The sequence below is a fragment of the Acomys minous genome (genome assembly GCF_964271855.1).
Source record: "Acomys minous genome assembly, chromosome: 15".
In the NCBI taxonomy this organism is placed as follows: domain Eukaryota; kingdom Metazoa; phylum Chordata; class Mammalia; order Rodentia; family Muridae; genus Acomys; species Acomys minous.
This window is the reverse complement of record NC_140497.1, coordinates 56732802-56757600: the sequence shown is the minus strand read 5'-3', so window position 1 is coordinate 56757600 and position 24799 is coordinate 56732802. Positions and strand designations below refer to the sequence as shown.

The 24799-nt window shown below is 45.1% G+C and overlaps 2 protein-coding genes across 2 annotated transcripts in view; one reads left to right on the top strand and one right to left on the bottom strand.

Annotated features, from left to right (window-relative positions):
- Positions 1-446: 446 nt before the first annotated feature.
- Positions 447-24536, bottom strand: NIPAL1 (NIPA like domain containing 1). The gene is made up of 6 exons (XM_084760159.1): positions 24173-24536; positions 11673-11939; positions 9838-9894; positions 7137-7227; positions 4521-4681; positions 447-3893 (listed from the first exon to the last, which is right to left on the bottom strand). Exons 1-6 carry the CDS (start codon positions 24216-24218, stop codon positions 3268-3270), a joined length of 1248 nt encoding a protein of 415 aa, XP_084616285.1. The 5' UTR covers positions 24219-24536; the 3' UTR covers positions 447-3267.
- The window catches only part of CNGA1 (cyclic nucleotide gated channel subunit alpha 1), a 45386-nt gene continuing 42938 nt past the window's right edge, over positions 22352-24799 (top strand). The window contains exon 1 of the mRNA XM_084760157.1: positions 22352-24135. The gene's annotated coding sequence lies outside the window, so the exon portion shown is untranslated. The remainder of the gene's footprint in view (positions 24136-24799) is intronic.

The window sequence follows — 24799 nt, the reverse complement described above, 5'->3', positions numbered from 1 at the left end:
TAAAGGTTACATATCTTGGGTATCAGCTGCCTGGAGACATTAAGGTATACAGGAGGACATGTGTACACTAAGGGCTGTGCCACTTTATATAAGGGACTTGGGCTGCTACAGGGGCACCCTGAGGTCAGTGCTGTCATAGTTCTGAGGGACAGCTGCTGCCTTTCTCTTGAGCTGAGGGGGGTTTCATTATAGTAACTGCTTTGAACCTCCATTTTGCTTAGTAAAAGTGTTGAAGGATAAGACAGCTTCTTTTGTTCAGGTGCCAAGTCTGCTCTTCAGCAGATGGTTTGGTGAGGGGAGAACCTTCCCCCAAGCAGATTTCAGTTTTAAAGAGAAGTCAATATGTACCCCTGCACAGTGTTACCCCCTAAACTTCAGAACTTCCTTTTAAATCTCAAAACAAAATAGAAACACATCTTAATGCCTATAAACTCAATACCAAAAGGCACAATAAAACCGCATGATTTTATTGGAAATATACAGAAACATTAAAAATGTATAAATGCTCTAAAATGAACAGTATTTATAACCATTTGAAAAATAGAAACTCTCATGAACACAGTTTATCAAAAATATTGGAGAACATTCAACATATTCATGCGACCTCTGACCCCAAAGCTTTCAATGGTAAAAGTGACATTTAGTTTGGTTCCGCTGGTTTTATTTTCCCCCTGGTGTTGCGGATCAGACTCAATGCCTCGTGTGGACGCTGATGGGGCCTTGCGGTGCTCAGCTGCACTCTCCCTCTCTAAGAAAAATATTTTTGTTGGAATGGTCCCATTTTTGGGATTGAGAGTGGACAATGATGAATTTGCCTTCACTTCAATTGTCTAAAATGAATAATGTGACCGAAATTGAGGAAAGATGAGGGATTCATGAAAACACGTGAGTAGTGGTCCTCCTCGGTCTAGTAAAGAGCTTGTGAGGATTAGAATGCCACCGCGAGAGAAGTAACTTTAGTGAATTGCCTGCTATTTACTGGGCAAGATATAAGAAGCTTTCCGTGTGTGTGAATTAGTGTTTTTTCTTTCTTTCTTTTTTTTAGAAATAAGTGTTACTTTAATACAATGTTTCTAAATCTAAAATGTTTTATGGATATCTTTTACTCTGGACTAAAAACAGAATCATTTACCATTGGCCTAATGGTGAAATTATAAATCAAAAATCCATTTGATTTACATATACGTCGATATTCACCAAGCAAATCCTGTCTGTGTGATGACAAGGGATATACAGTCAAATGCACATAAATGTGAGACCAGCAGTTCACAAGGAAACAGAGTAAATACAGTAGTTTACTCTTCCTTAGCAACGTCTTCCTACTTGTGAAAGATTCAGCTGTGGTATTAGATTTATAGTGACATCTTAATTTTTTAATATATATGCTCCCCAGTAATCTTTCAGAGCACTCTGCCAGTATTTCATTGGTTCTCCATGTGTGACAGCCCATTAAATCTCTCGGTTTTCCTCCTGGGAATACATGTCAGCACCAGTTCATTTTCCAACACAGGACGCGGAGATTCTTGTGTTCCGGGAACCTTTGACCTGTGCACAATGTACCACGGGCACAACTTGTCAGCCAAGGTGTCAAGTAACAAGTGACATTTAATCAATGTCTGAAAGTTACGATCACTAGCCTGGAGAACCACCACAAGCTCAGGAGAGATGCCAGGAGAGATGCCAGGAGAGATGACTGGTGTCCTCACCAAGAAGAAATCCTGAGGGCCCAGTGGAGTTATCAAAGCCAAAAAGAAAACCGGTAAGTAATTTGTACAGGTGTCAAACATACTACACTTTCAGAAGACAGTTTCCTCCAGACGTATATGTTCACAGCTTATATGCCTGATACGCGAAGTGAGTCAGTAATAGAAAGTAAACATGAACGTGACTTGAGGTACAACTCACGGAATGGCCATGGAGTCTCAGCTCCCACAGACAGTGCAGCGAACCGCACTCAACAGTAACCTCGCTGGAGATTCCAAGAACATGAATCTAGAATGAGTCAGAGAAAGCAGATGCAAAATTTTAAGGAGCAAAAGACACTTCTGGCAGCACGCCTGTAGTCTTAACGCTTTGTTTTTAGGGATTTCTTTATCCCTACACAGGTATCGATGAGATGAATTGAAAAGCGTGGCCGAAATGAATTCAAAAGGGAAAAAATGCATTTGTCACTAAACACAATAGTAGGCTGTGCCCATTCTAAAAAGCTAGAAACTGTTTATAATTTCCTTACTAAGAGTGAAAATGACAAATTCTAAAACAACATTAACACTTTACAAAGAATCCATCAGCTGTTTTCAGTTTGAGATAACTCACCTTTCAGGGGTAAGACATTTGAGAAAAGCTGAAGCACGTTATAAACTTTACACTGTGCAGTGACCATTAAAAAAAAGGAAAAAAACCTCTGTGTCAACAAGAAGAAATACACAGAATAATAGTTTTCAAAAAGAGCTTGGCACACAGCTGTGACCCCAGCACTTGGGAGGTAGAAGCAGGCGTGATGAACTCAAGGCTAGCTTGGGTGACACAGCAAAAGCTTGTCCAAAAAATAAACAAGCAAGAAAACAAACCAAAAGAAAGCATCCAATCTCCAAAACACCCAGAAAAGAAAAACAAAACAAAACAAAAAAAGGGACGAAATGACTAGAGTAAGTCACTGCAAGGCTAAATTCCCTTGGGTCTTCCAGAAAACATAGTTTTGCTTACATTACCGAGGTCTGTGTCAATAGGCTCTCTGACATAATCATGGATGTGCGTGTCATGTACATCTTAGCCCACTGTGTTCTTTAACGTTTTACCCATCTGCTGTGTAGTTTAAACATAAGGTAGTTGCAGAGCAGAGGTCAACGCACCAGTCTTCCTGTTTCCTAGTCTTAGTAGCTTTAGACTATGACTCATCAGAGAGTGGTGTCGCGACTCTGTTCAGTCAGAACAGTAGCAGATCTCTGAATCCCCCTGCATCGAAGACCAGGCAGCCAAGAAATGAAGCGCTGCCAGGCAGTACCAAGTCTATTGACCAGAAGAATTATTCTGAGACAAATAACAAGTCTTTGACTTCTTTTATGCTCAGAGATTGTTTCAATGGTTGCGGAAACATAATGGGAAGGCATGAATCTTCTAGAAGATCAAAGTTGATTTTCGAATTGGGTGGCCAGAACAAAGGCTTTTTTTCCTTGCCCTGTCCCCCATGCGCGGTCTAATATGCTAACGTGAAGATCGACCTTCCAGGAGTAAGTACTATTTCTCTCTGGGTGCCTCTGTTGAAGCTCAAAGTTTATGGATATTTTGGTCATCACTCCTGCTAAACAGGGTGACGTCATCATCGCACCCCGTGGCTGAGCAGTCTGTACTGTCTAGTAGAACGTAATTGCTGTGACTGCCACTGGGAGAAAAGACTTCTTTCTTAGTAGATGTGAGCTCGCTCCAGGTGATGTTGGTGTTTTTAAAAGCATGCAGAAGGAAGATGCCGTTGATGATGGTGAAGAACCCACTCAGGGTACCAATGATGTCTCCAGCTTTCATGCCATACCACTCCTGGAACAAGATGGCAGAACAGGTCACCACCGTGGACGTGAAGAACACGTAATAAATAGGAGTCACCAGAGATGTGTTGAAAGTGTCCAGGGCTTTGTTGAGATAGTTAACTTGTGTTGCTACTGAAAGTATAAGCACAGCCAGCAGGATGAAGACCAGGGGGTCCTTGTAAACAGGCTTCCACTCTAGGAGTTCCTTAATGGCAATCCCCAAGCCCTTGACAGAGGAAACCGAAAATGCTCCAATTAGAGAACAGACTGCGATATAGACCAATATATTAGTCTGTCCTTTCTTCGGGGCCACAATCAGAATCAGCACCAACGAGATCACAGAGACGATCACGGCAAAGGAAATGAAACCTGTTAGAAGGAGAAAGAGTTAAGACTAAGGAGCTGCTGAGGGGACCACACCTTCCCGTGGTCCTGTGAGGCCCCAACTTAAAAGCGCAGGGGTTTGGAACAAGTGAGAGTAAATAATCGCCAGGCTGCTGCTCCGTGACTTCATAGAGCGCTTCACAAACGTGTGACTTGAATCTCAACAATATCACGGCTAGGCTGGGCGGGTATAGCATTCTGGGTTTATATTTAAAGGAAGAAGGGGCAGGAGTTTGAGTCCATTACAAATCATTTGTGTCCATTTGCCTGATCTCTTCTTGTTACTGGATAGCAAGGACACACAAACACAGAAACAAATTGTTACTTCTTCGGAAAAGTTACAGCAAGCAAATCTCACTGTGCCTTACAGCCTACAGCAGGCTTGCAGGATATCCTCCAGCGACATCACACACTTCCTATGGTGATGGGCATGCTGGAGCATGCCGATAATGCCAGCACTCAGGAGACTGGCAAAGAGGGCTGCAAGTTCAAGTCCATCCTGAGCTATATAGTGAGGTCCCGTCTTAATAAATCAAACCAAACCAAAAAAGCAAGCATACATACATGACTTCAGTGGGTTTTCTCCCCACCCCCCCCCTTTTAACCACTGACCTGGATCTCTCAATTTCATTTCCATTTCATGCAAAGAAGTGACTTCTCCCTCCTGTGGGGCATGGATAACCATCACAGTTGACCCAAGTATACTTAGGATGCAGCCTATTTTCCCGTGAATGTTCAAGTGCTCGTTTAAAAAATAGGAAGACAATATTGCACTGTTGGGAGAGGGAAAAAAATAGAACAAAATCACCACAGTTCAATTATCTTATGATTCCACAGCAGCTTAGAGCTCACACTGCTGCACGTGTTGCTCTGCATCCCATGCAGCTGACTATGTGAAACCAAAAAGCCCCACATAGTTCAGAGGCTGGGTAGTATGAGTTAAGTATCCCCATTTTACTACTTTTATACCTCTCGGGGAGAGATGACAGACGTGCTGTGCTCCTGGCATCTCCCCATGGCCACTGAGAGCTTAATTAGCTTCCAGTCACCTTATCCGCTGTAAAATGCCTAAAATGAAAGGCAGCTTATAGCTCCCTGGCATAACTGAGCATCCGCTATCCAAAGCCACTCGCTCCTGAAATGACTCGATTGTAGGTGTTTTGGGATGTGGCTGATTTGCAGGTGTGATATTGAAGGGAGCCTGAGGTTAAATAGAAGATTCATCCATGTAGACTTGGCAAACTCACCCGAGGGCCATTTTACACAATCTGTTTGATGTGTGCTCACATTTTGACTGCAGTCTGTCACGTGACATCAGGTGAGGGAGTTTTCACTTACGACATCCCTGGCAGGCTCAAGATGTTGCAAGATTGGGAGCACTTTGGCTTTTCGAGTTTTGAAGTAGGGATGTTCAACTTGTACATTTAGAATATAATAGACCAGGAATATTTCAAAGCTAGTCACCCTAGGCTGGGGGGGGGGGGGGGATGGGTCACTCAGTAAAGCATCTGCTACATAAGGATCAAGACTTGAGTTTCAGGACTAGGAAAAAAGCCAGTGTGCTTGGGCATAGTTTTCAAAGCCCAGTGCTGGGGATGTAGAGACAAGGATCCCAGGGGCTGTTCAGCTATCCTAGATTAGTTGTAAAGGTCCAGGTCAGTGACAGACCCTGTCTCAACAACAAAAAAGTATATGGTGCCTGAGGAATAATAACTCCTTTGGCCTTCACCTCTTCTCTCTCTCTCTCTCTCTCTCTCTCTCTCTCTCTCTCTCTCTCACACACACACACACACACACGAAAGATATATATCTAGATAGCAAGAACTCTGTTCAGAGTTAATACATAACTAGCGCATACCTGTTCAACCATGCAGACTGTTAAACAGTAAGAGGCTGTCCCTGTCACTTTGCCTGGATATTTCTGCCCATCTAAAGCTCCCAATGCTTTGCTTGTCTCCACTTGATATAAAACACACAAGGTTGACACCACCATAGACACCTCAACAGGACATTCTGTTGCTATACAAGGAGGCTGGCTGTGGCTTCTGCGTGTCAGCCTCCTTCCTTGCCATTCTCGGTGGTGACATCAGAGGCCAAGGCTTTTACCAAGTGACTTCGCAGAGTTGCCCTCTTGTGGTCACTTGTGGGACTACAGCCCCAGTGAAAAAAATGCAAGAGCTAAAGTCTTCCTCTACCTGCTTTATACACGTTAACTCACTTAATTAATTCTATAAAGACAGAGAGGAGAAGCAGGGAGGCCTGGTCAGGAGATTTCTCCTAGATACTGATGATGTATAGACTTTAGAAAGGCAAACGCAATGAAATGGTAGCCAGACTACACAAAGAGGTCACAGCTCAGCAAACCCATTCACTGAAATTGTATTATAGACCAGCTCAGAAAAGTCAGACCCACGGCACTGCTTGTTTTTTCTTAACTTGACACAAACAAGAGTCACCTGGGACATGGATCCTCAATTGAGGGGCTGACTCCTTCAGACTAATCTGTCGGCATTTTCCTCATTAATGTGTGAGGGGGGAGGGCCCCCAGCACTAGGAATGTTGCAACCCCAGGCCAGGTAGGTTCTGAATTGTCTAAGAAATCAAGCTGAGCAAGTTGTGGGGAGCAAGCCAGTAAGCAGTGTCTCTCCATGGTATAAAATGGAATTCTAATACAGGGTGTCCAACAGAGGTATCCAGCAGGCAGTGGTGGGATTTCAGGGAGAGTTGAAATGTAGTTTAAACACTACGTCAACAAGAAAAAGTCAAAGGAGTTTCACAATTTACTCAAATGAGGGATATAAAACACACCAAAAAACTCTGGCCAGGCTTCACTGAACCACCACAAACATAATTTGCAATTGCCTTGTTAGTAGTGAACCAAGTTCTCTTGTCAAATTTTTTTTAAATGGTCACAACAACATGACAATGTAGTTCCTATTTCTATTGCTATTTTTTTGTAGCTTTCTAAAAAAATTTTGCTTTTAGAGGTAAGATTAGTTTTTTTCTCTGCTGGAGGACAAACTTAAGACCTTTTGTATGTGAGTGATTCCTAGCCCAAGAAACAATCTTTTATGTGTACAATATAAATAACTTGCCTCTAAGACTGTGCTTTGAGAGTTAAGGTTGCATTGTCATTATTTACACTGTGATTTCTTAGCAGAATGCTTCTCATGCCTAAGGGTGCTGGTGACCTCCCTGCAGAAGCCAAGCTCTCTGTTATTCACCTACCTTATGAGAACACTCAGAGCCCCCAGCGGGGTGACCAAGGTGGCAGGTGCAAATGCGTAAGCAGCAAAGTTCGCAGCCTCTCCAGCTGCCACTGAAAACCAAGCAGAAATGTGGGATAAGAGCCTGATTGGAAGAGATAAGCAAATGACTTACGCTAGCAACAGGCTTCTATCTCAGAGACTGTAAGACCTACCTGAAAGCAATGATTTAACATCATGCAACCTGTGGGAAAGGATTGCTACCTGGGGATGTAGACCTACTGTAGTTGCCTGGTGATAACAACATGGCAATGCTGATGGATGAATGTACAGCTTACACGGCTTTCAATTGAGACTTGAACTATTTAGGCACTGAAAACAAATTTGGTCTGTCTAATGGAATCTAGTAGAGGCTGAGAAAGACCCCACTTGCAGCTGAACCACAGCAGTAACATCACTGGCATCTTATATAAGGAGAAGGCTTTGTAGGGATCTGGTGTCTAGGTGGCAGATAGCCAGGATTCCCTGCCACAGGCCCATGGCAGGACCCTCTGAAGTGGAGATGACCTCCAAGCAAGTGCTGTTGTCTCAGGAGCTCAAGAAGATCCAGGGAGCTTTTCGAAAGCCCTAAGGATGGATGTTGGAATGTAATCTGAGAAATTTGAGATCCGCATGAAGTAGTGTGTTGCAAATAACTTCCATAGTCAGGGAAACTCCCCCAGGAGCTAGCTTTTGTGTGGAAGCCAGACTGCAGTGGGCTACGTCTCCGGGGACTGCAGCACTCCACACTGACCAACTGCTCCAAGCAAACAGAGTGGAGAGAGAGGAAGAGAGAAGAGTGTAACCCTTTTTCTTTCTTTTCTTTGTCTAATTTGCTACCGCACCAAAACTACAAGGCTACCCAGCATTAGAACACCATGCAGACAGATCTAGAATTTCAGAGCAATCAAGAGACCGCTGTCATAAAAAGAGCTGCAGCAGCCTTTTCAGACTATTCAGTTTCCTTCGGTGCCTTTATATCATTTATAGTTTCTATTTTTATAGATGTCATTCTAGGCAAATCCTACCTTCACATGCTAACAGCTGGATGGAGTCCCTCGAGTGTGTTCTCATCCACACTGCCATGTGCTTTTTGGCTAGGTACATACAGGCTTATAAATATAACCGTACAATTTTCTCCTTAGATTTTCATCTTAAGATATATTTTTACTTCATGTACGCAAGTGTTGGCAGTTTGTGGGTGCCTGGTGCCCATGGAGGTTAGAAGAGATAGTCAGATTCCCTGAAATTTGAAATGAAACGGTATTTGTGAGCCTCCATGTGAGGGCTGGAAGGGAACTAGGTCCTCCACAAAAGCATGGAGTAGTCTTAACCATTGAGGCGTGGCTCCAGCCTCTATGTTTTCATCTGAAAACGTGAATGAAGGATGAGTAGATACAAGTAAGAAACAGAGTAGGAGACTCATTGACACAGTATCAGTTGGAACCTTCCTAGGGTGGTCCAGTCAACTTCTACTCAGCAAATGGGGATGCAAACACCTTAAAAATGGAAAGGGCTCTGCAAATTTACATATCTTTTTGCTCATCATCCATTTTAGCTCCCACAATTTATTAGGAGAAAGGTACTCAAACTGTTTCTTTTTTAAAATTAAAAAAAAAACTTCTTTATTTTATGTATACGAGGGGTGTGCTCACATGTGCACACAGTGCCTGTGGCGGTCGGAAGAGGGTGGCAGATCCCCTGGGGTTGTGAGCTGATACATGACTTCTGGGACTCAAATTTGGGGCGTCTGTAAGAGCATCAAGTGATCCTAACTGTCGAGCCATCTCTCCACTCCCCAAGTTCTCTGTCATAATTTCTCAAATGCTGAAATCAGTTACTTGGCTTTGGACAACAGGGGAGCTCTAGGGCTTCCGGCTGCAAAGGGAGCCGAGCCGTGAGCCACGTGTCCGTGGAACACATGCCCGTCAGCCGCGTGAAGCTACGTTTATGATATCCTGTCTTTGGAAGTCTCTGACTTGGCACAGAAGAAAGTTCCTGGAAGGGAAGAGAGCGAGGGGGTAAACCAGGAGGAGTGGCAGGGCGCACTGCCTGCCTTCCACGAGGGCATCAGAGCAGCATTTGGGAGGCATTGCGATCCCGGAAGGTCTGCTTCCATCCTGAAACCCAGCATGGGAGGAGGAGCGTCCTGATAAACTCATGCCTCCCCAACTTCACCCCAGCATCCGCACTTGGCCCTGAGAAAGATACACCTATTGTGTAGGGAATGTGTGGCCAAGACAGAAAAAAAAAAAAAAAAGTCAAGTAAGAACTCAAAAGATGAGCTGGAGAGACGGCTCGGCAGTTTAGCACTCTGACTGATCTTTCAGAGGACCCAGGTTCAATTCCAGCACCCAAAAGGGCAGCTCCTGGCATCTTCATAGAGCACAGGGAGCCATGAAGGCAAAACACTCATACAACATAAAATATAAATAAATAAATTAGAAAAAAGAACTCAGGAGATGAAAACAAGGAGAGGTTCAAATATAGTATTCCAGACACTAACTCCGTCATTTGCATGCTGGGAAAGCACAGAGCAGATGGTGCTAGAAGAGTGAGAACAGCCTCTCTGCCGAGCTACAGAGGCCATATGCTAAGTCACCACAGGCCATTGCTCATGCAGTAACATCCCTCACAGGAGGGAGGAAAGACTGACCGTGAAAACTGGGATGCTTCATACTTACTCGACAGCAGTCCTGCCCACCACACCCATTCCTTGAGGTAAGAGTATCCACCTTGCCCTGGGAAATACCAAAAACCAAAAATCAGATTCCCAGCTCAGGAGATGAAGGCAAAAGAACCGAGTCCTGGGAAAGGAGTGTTGAGAGTGATGGAAAAGGCTGCTCAACTCAGCAACTGTCCTTCCCAAGGTCTTTTCCGGCTCTCTGTTACCTTTGACCTCTAAGGAAAGTTCCTTTGACCTGTATGACATTTTCCTTAGTCACCAGGTTCACAGATGGCGTTAGTCAGCAGTACAGGCGTGGACTGCTGTAAACTTTGAATTCTTTGTTTCAGCCATGGTTAAAAAATGAAAACCCAAACCACAGCTTGCAAGTGACCCTGCTCCTCAGGAGAAGAAGATGCTTAATCCAGGAGCTTTTGTCAACTAACAAATGACAAGTGTCAGACAGGTGGACTCTGCTTACCCTTCACCTTGACATTCTGAAAAGAACAAAACGCTTTTCTGAAGCTTGTCTGCACCGTGAGTGTAACGTGTGGCCCAAGTCACTGCTAACGTGTCAGCTATAGAAAATGGAATGTTCTCAATTCTAACACATGTAGCTACCTGACTTTGACCTTGATGATTTTGTTATGATAGTAATATGTTAATATATTAATACCATATAAAATATATTATATCATAATGTAACTAAGCAGGATATGTAAGCAATAAAGATGGTCTTGCAAACTAGCTTAGTATGTGTCCTTAGTATTTTCTCGTTATAAAATTTACAAATGACTCAACCGGAATCAAATCATCACACTGGATGTTTGCACTTCTCGCCTGTGCCTTTTACGTGCGTGCCTTGAGAGTTTGCTAGGGTATGTTCTTTAGGTATTAGGAACTCTATATAACACTGTGCTGTACATTTCAAAGCTCTTCCCAATATCACTTGGTTATTTAGTGTCAGGTAAGTTCTTCCCAAAGAGAATGTCTGCGTGTGACCTATTTTATCCATCTGCTCAGAGAATCTCGTTCTTCTGTCACACAGAGTAGATTTATACTTAAGAAATCTGTATTTCAAGCTCAGAGAATCTGGAGTGTGTTTTGCCAGATGGTAAAAAGTAGAATTCTCATGTTTTCCCTTTGCTTTTTCCCCATCGCCTTGGTACTTCTAATTGAATAATTCGTTTTTCTTCACTAGTCTGAAATCCTACTTTTAAAGATCCTATATTAGCTGCTATATGTACTCTTTTGTGCATCTTCAGCAATCTTTTATTGTCTGTTCTAATTCCAGTCCCAAATTGTTTTCATTAGGACCACAGGGTATTTATTTTCTGATGGAGCAAATCATTCCCCCTCTCAATATTCCTTCAAAAACATGTTTACATAGTTTACAGCTATTTAGTTTTCCATACTATCCTAGGAAAAACATTTCAGCTTCTTCACTCTATTATACGTCAAGAAAACTAATACAAATGTGTGGTTAATGCAGTCAGACAGGGTGCTCAGCATCTGAAATGCCACTGTAAACAGCAGCGTGACTCTACTACTATCTGTTCACTGACTCATCAAATATCCAGTGGGTGTCAAGCACTGTGAGTGCATGGTTCCTGAGTCTACTACCAACAAGTAAGTAAACCTGGTGACTAAAACAAACAATCCCTGCAGTACCTCAGAGGCAGTCAAGGGAACTGGTTCAGCGGTAGAAACTGAGAGACGGTGGTGAAGGAGACCGTTCTGGCGTGGCGGACCATGCAGAATTCGGGGGGATGAGACAGCTGGGCCAAGGGCAGGAGGAAGAGACTTCCGGGAAAATGGGAAAGCTCTTAGAGGAGAAAGCACTGTGCTACTTACCTGCTCTAGTAACGCCCTTGTTGGCCAGTTGCAAGAGACCCTTTTTTTTGAGTATAAAACTTGAGCCAATAAAAATGCTGGAGCTTATGGCCAATACGAAGCCCACATAAAGACTGTATTTGTTTTCTACATTTGCAGAAATGCTGAAGTTGGTTATGGTGGAGTTCAGGTTTGTGTAGAGGACGGGAGAAGCCAGCAGCTGTGACACGTTTGTGATCTCACAGGAAGCCTGGGACGAATTCGAACAGACCAGAGACAGCACATAGCCTGGTAGAAAGAAAGACGAAGGAGAGGTTAAGAGGGCAAGGGAGCTGTGTAAACACTTACTGCAAAAGAGAGAGTCAAGTGGATGGAAGCACACATCCTCACTGTAACCATGGACACCCCCAGCCACCCCACCCACCCACCCACCCCCAACCCCCCAAGAGGTGGCCCACGCGCCTACAGATACTTGCAATTTAGCTTTCACCCATATTCTTAAAATGATTTTTAAATGGTTTAGTTGTCATTGTTCAAAGATGAGAGATTTCACAGGGAAGTCCAGGATCCACTGATAAATCAAACAAGCTGGCAGCACATAGGTCGTGGCTCCCATAAGGAAGCAGCCTGTTGGAGACGCCAGTGCTTGCTTTGACGTGCCACGCGCTTACAGCTCAGCATAGTCCCTCCCACTGCCACCTTCCAACCACTTTCTTCCTCCCAGGACACAGTCTGTCTCTCAGAAGGCAGGGCTTGTGACATAGGAGGGTGGAGAAGGCCATGGTGATGCCACTGGTCTATAAACTACCCTATTATAGGAGATTCAGCTGACCCACTTGTGGGCTATGAACTGTACATTCCAGAAAATGCATTAAACTTTAATTCTGCATACTAAGTGGCCCAAAGAAAATCTTCTTTTTTTTTTCAGTTTAACTAAGTGACCTGCTCCCGAATAAACAAGAATTTTGTAGAAAAATGAATTAAACATAAGCAGGCTTTATAAAGAATAAGATTCAAGTATGAATACAAGGCCATTGGAGAAGACCCACTCTATGCATTGGCATTTTTAGGCTAAGCCCTAAAATATGAAATGGAAATATTCTACATAATACAAGACACTATTAGTCTATCGTTTGTAACAGTTAATCAACAGGTCATAGTGTGACTAAATCTTCTACTTTCTCATTTTATTTCTTTTTTAAAAAGGCAGCATGTCCCAATATCATTTATCCTAAACAAACAAACAAACAAACAAACAAAAAGGACAAAGGTAAATCACAGAATTCAATGAAAACACAAAATCCACGCCGGTGAAGAGTCTCTGGGAAGGTGATCCAGTCCCTCATGATCGGACCTGAACACAGGTCCAGATGAGCGGCACAATGATCTCAGCAGGATGTATGTATACACTTATATCTACAATTAAACAATAATATTTAAACAATAAAAGTTAAAGAATAAGGTCATGAAGTTAAAAGGGATTGGTGCGGGACACAGGAGAACTAAAGAAAAGCAAAAACAAAACTAAAACCAACAAAGCACTCTGATTCAACACCCCCAATCTTAGGAAAGTCCAGCGACACTTAGCGACAGGTTCCTAAGCACGTAGCACGGAGGCTTCCGGTAAGGGGATCTTCAGGCCTTCCTGGGCCCTCAGAGGCCATCTTAATGTCACAGCATGCAGTGAGGAAACAACCCTAAAGGTCGGGTCCTGAAGTGGTTGAGTAATTGACCTCAAAACTAGCCTGAATATCACTTATGTGTGGGATTTTAAGATGACTTGGCTTTCCTTGAGAGATGTGGAACAGATTCTGAGTCAAAACTGTTTAAATAGCCCAAGGGAAATTACACTACTTAAGGGATTTCTAAGAAAATAAAAAATAAAATAAAATTGAGAAATGTTGTAAAAGATCGTTTAAAAAAAAGACAAGAAAACAAAACAAAAACAACTGCAAATGCCCATCGTTGCTAGGTAGCTGCAGTATTTGTAGTCATCCCAGGAGGCCTCTCATCAAATCCCATCCAGGCACTTGGAAGTTAAATTCACAATTTTTGAGGCCGCCCTGTACTGCAGGAAGAGACAGCAAAACAAACAACAAACAAACGAACAACAGCCAACCCAAGAAGCAACAAGCAACCAACAGACAGCTGGAAAGTGAGCCTGGGACCATTTTTACTTAGTTACAATTCTAACTGCATTCATTCTTGAGAAAGCATTGAGCTTCACATCCCAATGAATGCATTCCTGCCGCTCCCTGGGCAGCCAACAAGACCGTTCCGGAACTTCATCTCTGAAATCAGGGTGGGCGGACCTCATTCCAGAAGAACAATATGCCTTCTAAGCCGCCGAGGGAGCCAAACACAGTTTCCTACACTTTAGCGGGGCGTGGGGACAGTTGTGCCAAGGGAACAGGCAGGAAGGCTGGGACTCTTATGGTAGGAGAAATAATACAAATCTTGTTTGGCTACTGACCTTAGAACTTAAATCATTTTATGGTTTGGGAGTGTATTCAGGGAGGAAAGACCAGAGGAGGGAGTATGAGGATGTGGAGGGGCCCAGGAAAGAGGTGGGCGGGGCGCCCAGGGAAGAGGTGGGCGGGGTGCCCAGGGAAGAGGTGGGCGGGGCAGAGTGTCTGCACAGAGACTGGGGGAGGGGGGTGGGTTTCAGAGGATTTGAAGCTATCTCCTATCAAGAACAGGCATCTCAGCAGGATCCCAGCAAGCAACCTAGTTATCCAAGGAGGTGAATCCAGACTTCACTCAACACTGAAAGTCTAGACACTTTAAAATGATACTAGGATCAGCTGGGCATGGTGGCACAAGCCTTTAATCCCAGCACTCAGGAGGCCGAGACCGGCAGATAGCTGTGAGTTCGAGGCCTGCCTGGTGGACAAACTGAGTCCAGGACAGCCAAGGCTACACAGAGAAACCCTGTCTCGAAAAAAATGAAAACAAACAAACAAAAATAAAATAATAGTCATTTTAAAATTGTAATAGACAGTGTCAGTCACTTTGAATGCACAAATAAAAATTGCTGCCAGCAGACAGCTTGCTTAGCTTCTTTGAGGTTATTGTTTTTTAAATTATTAAGTCAAATATAGGACATGTGTGATTTGTATTTTAAAAAACACTCAATTTAAGAAATAAAATAATACTCCCTACAAGTGACACCTACCCAGAATTCTGTTTAACATTTCTCTCCTTAGAAAAGCAATTTCCTTGCTGTAGTGCAAAAGTTGTGTAGTTGTAAGTGGCACAGCTAAGGAACCCAAGTCAGTGTTTTTATTTCAGGAAGCTATAAACACAACATATAAATGAAGCCAGTAAGGTCTTAACGTCCACGTAAAGGTGAGACACTTGCACCTTTCAAAGCTACATTTGCCTAGAGAGAATCATCTAATTGTACAGCTTGTGACAGATTATCTGATTCCCAGGAAGTCTGTGATTGGGTAACGCTTCCTTTTAATTAGAGAATCACAGCAAAGCATTCCCAGGTTGAAGCTGGCTGTGGTTAATGACTCAGAGCCTTCCTATGGTTGGCGGATGGTTCCGCCCCGGTGTAGTTTGGAAGTTAAAAAAAATCCACGGAAAGCCTAATCCTCCCTAATCCTATTGGGAGATAGTGTCATTGTGAAGAGGTGGGGGATGGGGACAGGGGTGTGTCTTTGGTTCACTGGATTTGTGCCCCTGAAGGGATTATAGACCATTTTCATGTTTCTCCTCCCTCTCCCGCGATGATGTCGGAGGTTTTGTCCTGCTGTGTGCTCCTACTTAAATGCTGCCTCACTGCAGCCCCAAAACAATGGGATAAGAGGACATGAACAGGTACCTCCAAAATTATGCGTCCTTGTGTGTTCGGGGATCTGTAGGCAGATCGCACCCACTCACTTGACCTCTGGATACTTTTCCTGCTTTGCTCACATGTTTAGTAACAACAAGAAATATTGCAGCTCTGTTTCACCTCAGTAATTGGGCAGGAAGTTGCTGGGCAGGACAGGAGAGGTTAACCTGTATTTTCAGAAGCAGGAGACTAGGTTTCAGCCTCACAGCGTCCTCTGGGCTGTCTTTCTTCCTCTCTAAAGTGACAAGGAATCTTATTGTTGACTGAGTAGGTGCAGGTGAGATACCCCAGGAAACCCACAGGGTGGAGCCTGGCAGGTCTTAAACTGCTTTCCCTGGACTTGGGGGTGATGAACCAGAGTGCTGTGAGTCAGGCACCAGCCTAGGTCCCAGGAAAGGACCACCATCAGTCTGGCCCTCTACTCAGGAACTCCCAAGCTGTTTCCCACCCTGATGACAGGTAGTTCCCAAGCAGCAAATGACCTGACTGTGTACCTACAGCTGTGGCAAGGTCCAGCAGATAATGTGCTGAAGGTGTGGGTGGGCTGCAGGCTGGGTGGCCCAGACCCTGTAGAGAAAGTGTTAGACCAGCTGAGACCACAACACTGAAGTCCATCACGGAGTCCTAGAATCAAGTGGTTCCTTTGGGTGCCCCACAGCAATGCTTCCATTTCAACTTTTAAAACCAGCACTGAATCCTTAGAAAGACCTTATGACCCCAAATTATCTCAAAATAAAAAGCAAACTGAAATACATATAAAGGTGGTTTTTACATGGTTTTCAGTACTGTATGCACCTGTTCTGACAGAGCTCAGATCAGGTCCAACAGCCAATACAGATTCACTGACCATGGACATGTGGCCCCATGAAAACAGGATGCAAGAGCTGCAGACGTCACCTGGGACACTCCACCTGCATAAACATTTCATGTCAGGGACTGTGAAGGTTATGCTGGACTACAGGACAGAAACACTGGGCTTCCAAATGGACAGTTAGAAGTTCTCACATCCAAGGAGCTCTTAGCTGACTTGGAGCTGGCAAAGCAAGCTTCAGGCAGAGAAGAGTACAGGGGTTTCAGAGTTCTCTGTCGTGGAGTGAGCCACTTCTCCATGCTACAGCGAGCCAAGGGAGGAAACGCCTGTGATGAACACAGAGGTGAACCTTCCTAGCTTCCTGACCTGAGTGTCTTTGGCTTTAAAAGAGGAGGTCGGGAGCTAGAGAGATGGCTGAGGGGCCAAGCCCACTGACTGCTCTTTCAGAGGACATGAGTTTGATTACAGCATCCACAAGATCGTTCACACTCATCTATAACTGCAGTTCCAGGGCATCTGACAGCCTCTGCTGACCTCTGAGGGCACCAGGCATGAGTATGCTGCGCAGACATCCGTGCAGGCAGCACACCCATTTATACGAGACAAAAATAACTTTAAGAATTGTAAGATGAGTCAATTGAGGAATTGTGACTCTTTGAGAACTGTCTGTATCTTCCTTTTCTGCCTCCGGGTTGTTGTATGTTGTATAATATTGAAGATTCGAAACATTCATATAAAACCAATTCTCTCAGTTAACTATCTCTGCCACTGCTATTGGAATGTCAGAGGAGGTGACCTGAATTCAAGCTTCAACTTGTTCCTGTGGTTGGATGTTGTCTCATTGTCTCTGTCTCTTCCCCCCTCAGAGCTCTCATCCACTTCAGGTTGGCTTTGAACTTGCCATGGAAACAAGCGTGACCTTGCACCTCTCATTCTCCTACACCCACCTTTCAAATGCTGGACCATCACGCCTCCTTTATATGGCGCTTGGAATCCAGTACAGGGCTGGGTGTGCGTTTGTAGCATCCCTAGCCTGAGCCTGCTCTCTTTGCACATCTGTAATTCTCAAAGCCGCGCTAGCCTTTTCGCATGAGTCCCCCGGAGCAGACCTGAATATACAGGAAGGAACAAGTCCCGGGCAGATAAGCAGTCGGAAGCAAGAACTCAGTCTAATCCACCCTTAGCCGACCTGCAGACACATAGCCAGGAATAGAGTACAACCGCCCCTCTCATTGACACAGAAAGCTGAATAAAGCCTGTCTACCACAAGTCACTCTCCATGCTTGAGCCACTGTCATCAAGTTACACCTTCCTTGGTTGGACTCACCGATTCCATCATAGTTTTCCCCGCCAATTAAAGCAAAGCCTCAACTCCCACCAACCTTGTGTTGCATTCCTCTCCCTCTTCCTCAAATGACACACGTTATACTTTCATTAACTCACCCAAATATGTATTGTCTCTTAGCTGCCATGAATCTTGTTAGAGGGCTGGAGAGATGGCTCAGCGGTTAAGAGCACTGACTGCTCTTCCAGAGGTCATGAGTTCAATCCCCAGCAACCACATGGAGGCTCACAACCATCTATACTGTGATCTGATGCCCTTTTTGTGCACATGCAGCCAGCGTGCTATATACATAATAATAAAAAAGTTTAAAGTAAATAAAATGTGATGAATCTTGTTAGAAGCTGAGGGTACAGCAGCGAACGTAACTAAATTCACCCCCTCTTGTACTCTAATGGGGGAAGGATAGAAAAATGAACTGTGTAGTATGCTTAAGGGCTGCAAACATGGATATCCTAAAAACTGGATTACGTAGAAATCTCTGTTACATGTAAAAGCAAAAACCAAGGCAGAAATATGTGTGAGGCGTAAAGGGTCTGTGTAGTCAGCTGGATGGAAGACAGGAGGGAGATGGAGGAAGATGTAGCCACAGGGCACTTGGAACAAGACCCAGTGAAATGAACTGTTAGAAAAGCAGGTTCCACCCTCTCACTCTTCTTTCCAAAGCTCCACACTGGCTTTCCTTTACAATTCAGAAAAAGCAAGTCCATCTGCCCCATCCATCCGTCACAGCCTCAGGCTAGGTCCCTCGCCCTCTGTGTGGGGCACCTTCCTAGGTCCCGCTGTCTCTTCTACGGTTGTCTCAGACGAGTTCCTCCTCATCTTGCAGTCTTTATGGTGGCTATTACTTCGCCCATTACAAAGTGTTGGCACACGTAGCCCGCTGCTTCTTAGCGCTGAAATGCCTCCTCCTGGGTGGAGGCTATGGCTCAGTGGCAGAGTACACAGCCCAACACACTTCCTTAGACAGCTGTTCTCCACAGTCCCAGGCAAAAGCAACGTCCGATTCCCTCTCTGCAAATGATTCTGTTTAACGCGCCCAATCAAACACATTTCTCACAGCAGATTTTTTAAAATAACATCTGCATATCCATAGGGTTGTGGATTTGCTCGACAGAACAATTGTCGAACCCATACCATCCAAGGTGCTGTGCTAGTGAGTTGCCTGTTCACAGGTAGTCAGGTGAGACGCAGGTCAACATGACAGGCAGAGGCTCCTGCAGAGCAGATGACTTTAACGAAAGCACAGCAAACCAGAATAAGCAGAAGAGGCAGACCAGGAAGGATGAATTATTTAGACTAATTTGGAACAGAATAAGGGTTAGAAATAAATGAGAATGTAGAACAAACTGAAAAGTAACAGCACAATTTTGGACACCACGGCCCAGTGGACAGATGCTTGCATAGCTCTCACGAGGCTAGGTAAGATGCCCACTATTTCATTAACAAAACTGAACTGTGGCAAGGGTGTAGTTCAGAGGCACATGCTTGCCTGGCCTGGGGAGAACTTAGGTTTGGTCCCCAGCATGTTAAAAACAAACAAATTGCAGTGAAAAACCACAGCAGCCACTGCAGCAACAACGAAATGCTTCAAAATGGAGTCGAGAAGACGTTGTTGGTTTAAAAACCTACTGTCTTTTTTGTTGTCATTTGTTTGCTTATAGGTTTTCTCGGGAGAGCTGTGTAGCCCCACTGTCTTGAAACTCTTTCTGTAGACCATGCTGACCTCAAACTCAAGAGATCCGCCTGCCTCTGCCTCCCAAGTGCTGGGATTAAAGGTGTGCACTACCACCACTGTGGCCTTAAAAACCTATCTTTAAACAAGGTCTTCACGGAAGAGCCTGGGGGTGCAGGGTGGGGGATGATGGTGGAGAATATCACAGGATGGCTCGGCCTGGGGTCTCCATAAGGAGCTCCTGCTCTGTTGTCGCACTTTACAGTCTGTAAGAAAGGTTCCTCAATTGCTAAGGATTAAATCCTCTAGGGGGGAAAAAAGGAAATCAGGTAAGGTGGTGTTCACATGGAATCCAGGGGTCGGGTGGGGCAGAGGCAGGTTCAAGGCCGGCCTGGTCCACAGTGAGTTCCAAGCCAGCCAAAACTATGTAGCAAGACTATGAATAATAATAATAATAATAATAATAATAATAATAATAATAATAATAATAATAATGAGAAGGAGGAGAAGAAGGAGAAGGAGAAAGGAACTTAAACATTCCAGTAACCTTGTATGCATATTAAGGATTTTTAAATTGATCATTTATAGTTCATACTAAATATTAGCCTCAGCAGTGGACATCTTAGTGTTTCCTGAACAACTTTTAGTGGATAATTTTATTTTGTTTTTTAAGTAGTGCTTACTTTTGGCACTTAAATCCTTTAGGGCTTAGAAAAAAATACCTTTGTCTTTAGTTTTCTTGTTAATATACAGAGGAAGTCTCCTTCAGAGCATTTGATAAACAGTTATATTTTACACAGAAAATCAAAGTGTCTTAGTAAAAATAGGATGTGATTATCTCATGGATTTTGAGAAATGCCTATCACGTGTGTTTTTTGCAAGAGTGATGTGTCAAAATTCTAAAAACACAGCGTGTCTCAGAGGCCATGGGATAACGGGTAGGGTACTGTTTGGTCCCAGTGCCTGTGGTGATGTCTCAGCAGCAGTCTTCCTGCAGCTCGCCCTTGGTGTTGGGCTCCTGGTGACTGCCTCCCCTGCCCTGTGTGTTCTTGGGGTGAGCTTTCAGTTGTCTCTCGGAGGAACGTCAGGCTGGATATCCATAATCCAAAACTCCCAATTGCTACAAAGCATGAAGCTTTTGAGCACTAGCAGGACATAACTGAAAAAATTTCACATCTGGGAACTCAGTTTTACCTAAAAAATTATTTTTAAAGTATTGTATAAAATTACCTCCAGAAACATGTATACTCTTTACATGAAATGTGTGTGAGCTTGTTGTTTAGACTTAGGTCCCATTCCCAAGATATCTCATTATGTATTTGTAAATATTTCCCCAATCCCAAGATGTCTGAGATCTTAAATACTTCTGATCCTCAGCATTTTTGCATGAAGGATGCTCAGGCAATAATTTCCTTCATGAAAGCTTCTGGGTTTTGTTTTGTTTTTGAGCCAGGGTTTCTCTGTGTAACAGAACCCTGGCTGCCCTGCACTCTGTTGGATCTGTAGATTTGTAGTACTGGGTGCCACCACCACCAGCTTAACCATGCTTAACATGCCTCTGTTCTTATAGCCGTGGTCTCTCAGAGTTCTCATGACTATTATCTCCCAGAGGCCCCATTCCTCACTCCTGCCCTATTGGAATAAGGGCTGCAATGGGAATTCAGGAAAGATGCACCAGCCAATGTACTGCCTTAGCCTACAGGTGAAATACAGGCGCAAATAGTATCGTGTGCAATTTGAACACTAGCTATAAAGCCATATTAGATTCTCTCATTCAGTTTCTGTGTCTGTAAAGATAGATTATAAAACAACAGAACTTAGTTAAGTGTGAGTGTAAATGAATGTTTTATATGAATGTTTCGAATCTTCAATATTATACAACATACAACAACACAGAAACAGAAAAGGAAGATACAGACAATTCTCAAAGAGTCACAATTCCTCAATTGACTCATCTTACAATTCTTAAAGTTATTTTTGTCTTGTGTAAATGGGTGTGTTGCCTGCACGGATGTCTGCGCAGCATACGCATGCCTGGTGCCCTCAGAGGTCAGCAGAGGCTGTCAGATGCCCTGGAACTGCAGTTATAGATGAGTGTGAACGATCTTGTGGATGCTGTAATCAAACTCATGTCCTCTGAAAGAGCAGTCAGTGGGCTTGGCCCCTCAGCCATCTCTCTAGCTCCCGACCTCCTCTTTTAAAGCCAAAGACACTCAGGTCAGGAAGCTAGGAAGGTTCACCTCTGCGTTCATCACAGGCGTTTCCTCCCTTGGCTCGCTGTAGCATGGAGAAGTGGCTCACTCCACGACAGAGAACTCTGAAACCCCTGCACTCTTCTCTGCCTGAAGCTTGCTTTGCCAGCTCCAAGTCAGCTAAGAGCTCCTCGGATGTGAGAACTTCTAACTGTCCATTTGGAAGCCCAGTGTTTCTGTCCTGTAGTCCAGCATAACCTTCACAGTCCCTGACATGAAATGTTTATGCAGGTGGAGTGTCCCAGGTGACGTCTGCAGCTCTTGCATCCTGTTTTCATGGGGCCACATGTCCATGGTCAGTAAAGCTGTATTGGCTGTTGGACCTGATCTGAGCTCTGTCAGAACAGGTGCATACAGTACTGAAAACCATGTAAAAACCACCTTTATATGTATTTCAGTTTGCTTTTTATTTTGAGATAATTTGGGGTCATAAGGTCTTTCTAAGGATTCAGTGCTGGTTTTAAAAGTTGAAATGGAAGCATTGCTGTGGGGCACCCAAAGGAACCACTTGATTCTAGGACTCCGTGATGGACTTCAGTGTTGTGGTCTCAGCTGGTCTAACACTTTCTCTACAGGGTCTGGGCCACCCAGCCTGCAGCCCACCCACACCTTCAGCACATTATCTGCTGGACCTTGCCACAGCTGCAGGTACACAGTCAGGTCATTTGCTGCTTGGGAACTACCTGTCATCAGGGTGGGAAACAGCTTGGGAGTTCCTGAGTGGAGGGCCAGACTGATGGTGGTCCTTTCCTGGGACCTAGGCTGGTGCCTGACTCACAGCACTCTGGTTCATCACCCCCAAGTCCAGGGGAAGCAGTTTAAGACCTGCCAGGCTCCACTCTGAGGATTTCCTGGGGTATCTCACCTGCACCTACTCTGACAGTCAACAATAAGATTCCTTGTCACTTTAGAGAGGAAGAAAGACAGCCCAGAGGACGCTGTGAGGCTGAAACCTAGTCTCCTGCTTCTGAAAATACAGGTTAACCTCTCCTGTCCTGCCCAGCAACTTCCTGCCCAATTACCGAGGTGAAACAGAGCTGCAATATTTCTTGTTGTTACTAAACGTGTGAGCAAAGCAGGAAAAGTATCCAGAGGTCAAGTGAGTGGGTGCAGTCTGCCTACAGATCCCTGAGCACACAGGGCGGGGTGCGTTAGTGAGGATCTGACTTAGTGGCTGGGGACTAACTACAGCGTGACTGTCTTGGCAATAAGTCCAGAGGCAGCTGCCTCAGGGATCACCAATCTCAATTTTGGGACAGTTTGTGAATTGTTACATCATTTTCTCCTACATTTTCCTCCCTTTCTGAGGTTTTTGATGACTTCCCTCTCTTTCTTCTCTCTCCCCCCTCCCTTTTCTTTCTTTCTTTTTTCTTTTCCTTTTTTTTTTTCTTCGTTCTATTCCCCTATTAAGCTACAACCTGGAGAATCCAAGAGTAAGGACCAGTAGGATGTTTCCTGGAACTTCTGAAATATTGGTTCTCAACGTGTGGGTCACAACCCCTTTAGAGAGTCAAAGGACCCTTTTTGAGGAGATGCATATCAGATATTTTCATTATGATTCTTAACAATAGCAAAATTACAGTTACGAAGTAGCAACGAAATAACATTACGGGTGTGGGGGTGTCTGCACCACATGAGGAACTGTATTAAAGGGCCACAACATTAGGTTGGGAACCACTATATGGTGTGGTTCCTACCCGACAGCACTGTGCCCCTGGCAAGTAGGTTAGAAATGGCCTTTGCTCTGGCACTGTGAATAATGGCAATTTCATTTGCAATGCACATTTCCCAAGGTTGCCCCACTCCTTTCCTTACTTTCATTCCAGTTCACTCCTACCTTCTGAGACCGCAGGAAGCTAGGGGATGTGGTGACAAGAGACAAGGGACCTGGCCCAGGGATTTTACAGGGCAAGGTGCGGGCTGTAAATCCTAGCCCGGCCGGCAAGAAGAATTTACAAAAGGGTACGCCCAGTTCCCTGTTTGAGTAGTCACCCCACTTGAGGGACTGCCCAGCAAGTCATACTCCTAGCTCTGGGTGAGAGATGTTTCATTTCGAAGGCGCAGCAGCCACATGGGCGTCAGGGACCAGCCCTGCGCTGGCCTCCCTGTGCTCAGCGAGCTCTCCGTGGGACTCGGGCACAGACCATCAGGACTCAGCGTGGGAGGTCCGCGGGATCCCCAGCATGCGCTCCTCCCGGCAAGTGGCGTGGACCGTGGACTTTGAAATTGAGTCTGAGTCAGAGGAAACCGTCCTCTTCTATCAAGCCCGGGAATCTACTCTTAGCATCCCGAATTTCCCTGCCACACACTCAGCAGGGCGTAATCGATACGGGCCCGCCCGGGGACCAAGTGGGCGTCACGTCTGGCTTGCTTCCACCTGGGCTTCCCCACAGAGCCTGCAGTGCGGTGGACACAGCGGAGTATTTCTGTTCCGTTGGTGGGACAGTCAACTGAACAGCTGGAAGACGTAATGACTAGAGGACAGCGTTAAGAATCCGCACATTTCCTCGGGTCTAGTTGGAAGGAGACCACTCATCTGGGCTCCCAGCTACCCAAGTGGCAGGTAACCCCACTCTCCCGCAGCCGGGGCTGACACTCACCTTCTCGGCAGGGCTCTCCGGGCGGCAGCCTCAGCTGTCCCCCCATGGCCTGGGGACCGACCTTCCTTGCTGCTGGCGCTAGTTTCTTACACACCTGTGCTCCGGAACCCACGTTCGTTCTGGCTGAGCAGTGGAGTCAGCAAAGGGTGTGCGCTGTCTCCGCCTCCGTGGTAGCTTCAGCCAATGAGAGTGGCTGGGTGGGGCATCGGAGCGAGCCGTGGCCCCTGACCGAGCCCTCAGAGGCTCAGTCTCCACCCTTTGGCCATCGCAGTAGTGTCCAGTGTGTCTTGTAGGGTGGGCCGGGAGCTGTACGGGTGTGCAGTCCAGAAACACCTGTCCAGGAAACGATGCGGTCACAGCGTGGAAGCTGCTGCGCTGGCTGGCGTCTGTGGGCCGTGCCCACTGTGGGGCTTTTCCATCACTGGCTTTTGTGGCACTAGACACTGTGTGCTCAGAGTTCTGGGCTGAGTCCATGCTAGAGTTTATTCTGGGGATTTTCGAACAGGCTTGGTGCTTCTGTGTACTCTTATGTACCTCACTGTCCTCCTTGTCTTACAATACATACCTGTTTTCAACCAGCAGGCGTCTCCCTCTCCACCCCACCCCCCACTCCACCCCCAACTCTCT